Source organism: Contarinia nasturtii, unplaced genomic scaffold (genome assembly GCF_009176525.2).
Source record: "Contarinia nasturtii isolate CC-2019 unplaced genomic scaffold, AAFC_CNas_1.1 Cnas_scaffold_4370, whole genome shotgun sequence".
In the NCBI taxonomy this organism is placed as follows: Eukaryota; Metazoa; Arthropoda; class Insecta; order Diptera; family Cecidomyiidae; genus Contarinia; species Contarinia nasturtii.
Window position 1 is genome coordinate 1 of NW_022201663.1, and position 7108 is coordinate 7108.

Consider the following 7108-nt stretch of genomic DNA (forward strand, 5'->3'; position numbering starts at 1 on the left):
GACGGGCCGTCAATTCCAAAAATAAATTTCTATGATCTTATCAAAGCTCCAAGAGTAAGCAATAGTTCCAATTTGAAATTGAGAATACTTATCGACACCAATGGCATCGAAATGTATGCCGATGATGGACTAACAAGTATGAGTGCTATTTTCTTCTCTGAAGATGGCATTGCATCTAAAATGAGCGTTCAAGTTCACTCGCCCACAAATTCGTCTATGATTCAGTTGAAAAAACTGAATGTGTATGAGATGAAAAGCATGTGGCACAATGAAAACAAAAAATGAGGTTGTTAGACGCAATCGTCAATGCCTCTATTATTAATTGCTTCGGTTGTTGCTATCTTTTTGAAATGGCAATAGTAATAATACGTATTTTTTTAATGTTAATATTTTGCCGTTTGCTCGTCACCACATAGAAATAATAATAAACTTTAACACACTTTATTTGATCAATAAATCACAAAAAAAAATAATTGATTTGAATAATCCTCTGAAATTATGAACAAAAATACTGATGAAAATATCCATCTGGTATTACTAGGCATCGCCGTCATATGTGACGAAGAAATTAAAATGATTGATAATCGGACGATTCCATATGATTAAACAAAACGAAATTGGATGATTTCGTCACGTGATCATTTCATTCTTCATTTTTTTTTTGACAGATACTAGTACCCAAAGAACCTATTATAATCTTTTTTTTTATTCGTCCATTTTTTGAATAACCAAATCAGTTATACCATTTCGTTGGGATGGTACCAAAAATGTAATTTAAATTATGCCAGAGAATGCAAGCGTAGTAAGTATACCATGGTTGTCAATTAATCGGAATAAAAAAAAATTGAATGTGGAAATACAACGACAAGAACAACAAATACAACGCTGTATATTGAACCTCAACGATAGCGATGTTTTTTTCTCAATTTATTTTAGTGAGTTTGAAAATGATGACTAGTATTTATAAAGAGCGAATAGATACAAATAATTGAGAAAAACAGCATTATATTAAGATATTTTCAGCCAGATATCGTCAGGAGCTGAAATTGAGTGAAAAAAATAGAAGTGATTGTTATGGCTACACTTACTATACATTGCTACAATCACTTTTATTGTTTTCACTCCATTTCAGCTCCTTACGATATGTGGCTGAGCTGATTCATCTGGCTGAAATTATCTCAATATAAAGTCTGGACAAAAAAATGTTGGCACTGATTCATACTACGTTCAAGGGTACAAATCGCATTGATATAAAATATTCCATGATACGAGTAGATTGTCATCTCTTATAACATAATTGCAAAAATATATATATATTTGATTTACTACTTGTTACTACCGCATTTGATAATGCATCTTTCCCCTCGAATAAGAAAAGAAAAAACAATGATAACATATGAATGACCTGATATGACAATGTGATGAATTCAGTCAGTGAAAGTATGTCAAACAGTATGTATGATCTTTCACAAATCACATCGATACCAGAGTGAAGAACAAATGAAGGTGATATTATTATACCGATAAGAATGAATTTTGAATAAAGTCACCGTTTTGAATGCATGACATGATTTAGTCAATATTCATCTCCTTTTACAATCGCATTATATTGGACTTTTGCTAAAAAAATATTTATTCAAATTTTAATTTCATTGAAAGTTTTTAATTTTTTTCGTGTTCAATTCAACAATTAAAATATACATTTTCGATTTCAAATAATTTTCGTCGAACCGTTTAATGCGAATTATTGTTTTTTTTTTATATATATACAGTGAATCTAATTTTTTTGATAGACAAAATAACAAGCAAAGTAAGCAGAGAAACTCTCCACTAACATAGGATTCATATACGAATGGCGTGTGAGTGGAGTATGTCATGCAAAATTTTGTCTACCAAAAATATTAGATTCACTGTATATATTTTTTATTGAATGTTTGTTTCAATTTCAGCAACGCAGAAGCGTGTAATTGATTAAATATTTAAATGATGCAGACTTTCGTTTGTGTGGCATTATTATGCGTTGCAGCGAGTGCATATCCATCTGATGATAGTGTAAAAAATAAAGCCGACAGCGATAGACCCAAATTGGATTGGTGGGAAAATGGTGTGTTTTATCAAATTTATCCGCGGTCGTTTAAAGACAGTGACGGCGATGGTATTGGGGATATTCGTGGTATCATTCAAGGATTGGATTACTTGCAAGAATTGGGCATTGACTGCGCTTGGCTATCGCCGATTTTTAAAGTGAGAAATGGAAAAGTTTTTACTGTAAAAAGCTATTTGTACATTATTATTTTTTAAACAGAGCCCTATGGTAGATTTTGGTTATGATATTGAAGATTTCTATGCAATCGATCCAATGTTTGGGACTATCGAAGATTTAGAAGAGCTATTCGTTGAGGCCAAAAAGCGAAATATTAAAATTATTTTGGATTTCGTGCCAAATCACACTTCCGATAAATGTGAATGGTTTAAAAAGTCAGTGAAACGTGAACCTGGTTACGAAAACTTTTACATTTGGGCCGATGGAAAAAACAATAACAAAGATCCACCAAATAACTGGTTGTCTATGTTCTATGGTACCGCATGGACATTCAATGAAGAGCGAAACCAGTGGTTCTATCATGCGTTTGGTAACTTTCACAATAAATTTACCTTAGAAAATGATTTCAAATACAAAATTGATTTTCGATGATTTTATAGCAAAAGAACAACCCGAACTAAATTTCCGGAATGAAGCTGTAGTTGAACGGATGATTGATGTTTTAAAATTTTGGCTTGACAAGGGTGCTGATGGTTTTCGTATTGATGCACCCAACTTTTTGTATGAAGACAAAGATTTGCGCGACGAACCGTTGAGTAATTTTACAACTGATCCTAACAATCTTTTCTACTTGACACATGAAAACACACAAAGTTTGGATGAAGTGTATGACATGTTGCATAAATTCCGCAAAACTCTTAAAACGTTCGAAAGTAAAAATAAAGATCAACTCATTTTGATGACTGAAGCTTATGTGAACGCCACCGAATATGTAAAATATTTTGGAAGTGATAAAAGAATGGGAGTGCACATTCCATTCAACTTTGTTCTGATTGAAGACATGCACAGAAAGTCAACGCCTGAAGATATTAAAAATATTATCGATAAAAGAATAGCAAGTGTACCAGCGGGCACCAGACTTAATTGGGTCATGGGCAACCATGATCGTCCACGTATTAGTTCTCGATATGGCGAACAAAGAATCGATGGTTCTTTAACTTTGGTTATGACATTACCAGGCATTGCTTGTACATATTATGGCGAAGAAATCGGAATGGTTGATAATCGAACGATTTCATATAATGAAACGTTGGATCCACAGGCATGTAATTTCAAACCAAATGCAACAAATTGGATGGACCAGTCACGTGATCCACAGCGTAACAGATGTGTATATTTTTTAATCGTTTTCAGTTGAATAACGTTCGATTTTCATTTCAGGTACGCCTTTTCAATGGGATGGTACAAAAAAATTTGCTGGTTTTATGCCAGAGAATGCAACCAGTAAACCATGGTTGCCAATCAATCAGAACTACAAAGAGTTGAACGTGGAAATACAACGGAAAATACCACGCAGTACATTGAACTTCTACAAACAATTGATACAAATTCGTAAGAGAGACACGTTTGCATACGGTTCATACACCTCGCAAGTTTTCAACGAAAATGTTTTCGCATACGTTAGGTAAAGAAATAAGAAACAGATTTGGCAAAGAAATACGATAACAATGTTTCATTTTGTGTCACTTAATTGCAGAGAGCTTGACAATGACGACACTTATTGGGTTCTTATCAATTTTCGAAACAACGAAGAGCGAATAGATTTAACTACAAGTAGTCTTGGGAAAAATATGCCAGAAGAATTTGAGCTTGCTCTTGTTGGAACTAATTCACACTACGTCGAAGGGCAAGTTTCTAAATCGCATTGATTTTAAATATTCAGAAAAAGCATAATTGTCATGTTAGATTGTCATCTATTCCATTTCATTCATATTTCTCTTTTGAGCTGTATACTAATTGTTTTTTTTTTACACTTGCAGAGCAAACGTGAATGCGAATGAAATTGTTTTGAGGAGATATGATGTAATCATTTTGAAAGAAGCTTCATCATAAATATCGCAATATGAAATGTTGGACGTGTGCAATAATTGCTCCTTTCGATTCCTAAAATTCAAACGATTTTTATAAAAAAGTTCGGTTATAAAATCAGTCGGTCAAGGAATGTTTGAAATTATTATCGATATTTACTTATAGGAATATAAATAAGTTTTACACCTTTCATGTTAAGTCCAAATTTAAATGTAAACGTGAATATCAATCATTAAATAAATAAATAAAGCACAATTTTCAAAAAAACATACATTTTCTACTTGTTACCGTATTTGATAAGTGGCATTTATATCATTATTTATTTTTATATATTCATCTTTTTCATCGAATGGAGAAAGTAACAACAACGATAAGCCAGTGATTAGGATCTTTCTATTGATATAGTGTGATACTAACTCTTGGCGGCGAATGTAGACGTATCCAAAGTACCGAAATAGAACCTTATATTTGTCGCCAAAAATAAAAAAGACAAATTAGTCACAAAATTAAAATGTACTAATAATACATTATTCATATCGTGCTATCAATAGTATCAACTATATCAATAGCCTCACCACGTATGAATGACGTATGATAACGATGAATGACCTGACATAACAATGTGATGAATTCAAACAGACAAATTATGTCAGTTATAATCCACATTGAAACTGACATCAAAATCTCTATCTTTCATTTTAAAAATATGTACATGATTAAAGAACGATTTTTAATTTTTGTCGTGTTCAATTTAACAATTAAATATTCAACAATTTCGATTTCAAATAATGTTTTTTCATTGAACCGTTTAATGCGAATTATTGTTCTTTTTTAAATATTTTTTATTGAATGTTTGTTTCAATTTCAGCAGCGTGGAAGCGTGTAATTGATTAAATATTTAAATGATGCAGACTTTCAAAATCGTCTGTTTGGCATTATTATGCGTTGTACAGAGAGTCTTACAACACCACCACCTTGCCTTGACCAAGGCTTGCACGTAAGTCATACAGCATTTTTGTATCGATCCAAGTCTTTTTTTATCAATTCTAAAACTTTCCAAAATGATAACAGTACATCAAAGTTATTTGCTTGACGTAAATATTAGCAACAAAGTTAGCTGACCTTTATAATTATTAAATACTATCTGATAAACACTCGACATATTTGTTTCCGCCCCAAAATTGATGTCACTAGTTTATTTCCATTACTTTTGAGCGTAAATCTAATGGAAATATTTGAATGAAATATCAAACACTTGAGAAAATTTACAATCTCATTGTTATGTCAAAATATCAGAAGGGCCATCTGATCATTGAATTTGAAAATGAATCGCGCATAAAAGGGGCAAAATTGAGGTGCTATTCCAACAGTTAACAATTGATCTTCAATCGCAACAATTTATACTCGGTTATTCAAGAAGGTGAATTTATTATAACAACAACAATTATACTGAAATCGTACTAAACAACTCAAACACGACGAAATGTTTCGAATCGACATTTTTCTTATTGTGTTTTGGATGGTTTCGATTTCCAGTGCGGTTTATGATGAAGTATATCGACCTCAATTACATTATTCCCCTCCAAAAGGATGGTTAAGCGATCCAAATGGTTTAGTCTATGAAAATGGAATATATCATCTCTTCTTTCAACATCATCCGAATTCAACAAGTGACATATGTAAGAATTAATCATTTGCAGTGTTTGAAATCTTTTTATATAATCGATTTATGCAATTTAGTACCTTTTTTACAATTAATACTAAATAATCACTATGAAAAATAGCGCACACACATTGGGGTCATGCAATATCTTCGGATTTGATTCATTGGAAACCACTCGACACGGCACTTTATCCTCCAAGCAGAGACATTGTTATGTTTTCTGGTGGCGCAATCTTTGACCACAACAATGTCACTGGGCTACAAACTAACCCCAATGTACCGACAATGATCTTGACGCCCACCGCAGCTCAATGGTCGTCACGTCATCAAGATATATGGTTGGCGTACAGCAACGATGGTCCTGAATACGTTAATTTTCAATACTATGAGAGAAATCCAGTAATTCCTGGACCGAGAAATACCGAAATAGTAACAGCCAACAGAGACCCGACAGTTTTCAAGTACCATGATTATTATGTTGCAATATCGGCTTCATATAATCGCACCAAGTTCTTTAATTCGCGTAATTTATTGGACTGGGAGCTTGTGAGTGAATTTGGAGATACCGATGGAGCACATGGTGGGAGATGGGAATGTCCTTCACTTTTACCTTTTAATGTCACGATCAATGGAAAACAAGTTGAAAAATATGTTTTGATAATTACTCTGACCGACTTTCAACTTCCTGCGCACCAGTACTTCATAGGCTCCTACGATGGTAAAAAATTTACAAATGAAAACTCAAAAGACACAATATTACGGCTGGATCATGGACCAGATACTATGGCTGGCATTACATACAATAACTTGCCAGACGGTCGACATGTTCTTATTAATTGGATGGGACGATGGGAATATGCTGGAAATACGAATTTCAGCGCTTGGAATGGACAAATAGGCATTCCTAGAGAATTAAAGTTGGTAACAGTGAATGATCAAATTCGGCTTACATCATTGCCAATTCATGAAATGGAATCATTGAGAATCAATCCAGTTCACAAGCAAAACATTAGTATCACGAATGAGTTCACATATAAAATCGCCGACAGTGAAAAGAAGAAACATTTGGCTGATATTGAAATGACGTTGGATCTGAAGAAACTTAAAAGCGGCGAAGCATTCGATATTGTGTTTTCGGGAAAAGATGACGAATTGAAGATTTCCTTTAAAGACAATGAATTTATTTTGGACCGATCACGTGCAGGAAGAATGGTTCCGATTTTCGATAATTCAACATTGGTAAACGGCAATTTTGATAATCCATTCGACGGGCCGTCAATTCCAAAAATAAATTTCTATGATCTTATCAAAGC

General features: G+C 33.2%; 2 protein-coding genes across 4 annotated transcripts; both read left to right on the plus strand.

Annotated features, from left to right (window-relative positions):
* The first annotated feature begins 1366 nt into the window (after positions 1–1366).
* On the plus strand, positions 1367–4398 carry LOC116350992 (maltase 1-like). Of its 3 annotated transcripts, none has more exons than XM_031783010.1 (7): positions 1367–1506; positions 1950–2244; positions 2306–2633; positions 2704–3423; positions 3485–3728; positions 3801–3950; positions 4084–4398. In XM_031783010.1, the coding sequence occupies exons 2-7, from the start codon at positions 1984–1986 to the stop codon at positions 4154–4156; spliced, it is 1776 nt and encodes a 591-aa protein (XP_031638870.1). In that variant the 5' UTR covers positions 1367–1506; positions 1950–1983; the 3' UTR covers positions 4157–4398. The 3 variants fall into 3 exon arrangements, with proteins under 3 accessions (XP_031638870.1, XP_031638872.1, XP_031638871.1); XM_031783012.1 differs by lacking the exon at positions 1367–1506 and adding an exon at positions 1772–1810; XM_031783011.1 differs by lacking the exon at positions 1367–1506 and adding an exon at positions 1819–1868.
* Positions 4399–5072: 674 nt separating this feature from the next.
* On the plus strand, positions 5073–7034 carry LOC116350993 (putative glycosyl hydrolase ecdE; the record flags this gene model as incomplete). Its single annotated transcript, XM_031783013.1, has 4 exons — positions 5073–5129; positions 5204–5226; positions 5669–5811; positions 5917–7034. Coding segments are annotated over exons 1-4 (1341 nt in total), but the record flags the coding sequence as incomplete, so codon positions are not given.
* Positions 7035–7108: the final 74 nt, after the last annotated feature.

Bases quoted from the DNA above. Each gene is read 5' to 3' on its own strand.
- LOC116350992 (XM_031783010.1), top strand. From the start codon at position 1,984: ATGATGCAGACTTTCGTTTGTGTGGCATTATTATGCGTTGCAGCGAGT. The intron at 2,634-2,703 runs GTAACTTTCACA...ATGATTTTATAG, and splicing joins GTGGTTCTATCATGCGTTTG to CAAAAGAACAACCCGAACTA. The intron at 3,951-4,083 runs GCAAGTTTCTAA...TTACACTTGCAG, and splicing joins AATTCACACTACGTCGAAGG to AGCAAACGTGAATGCGAATG.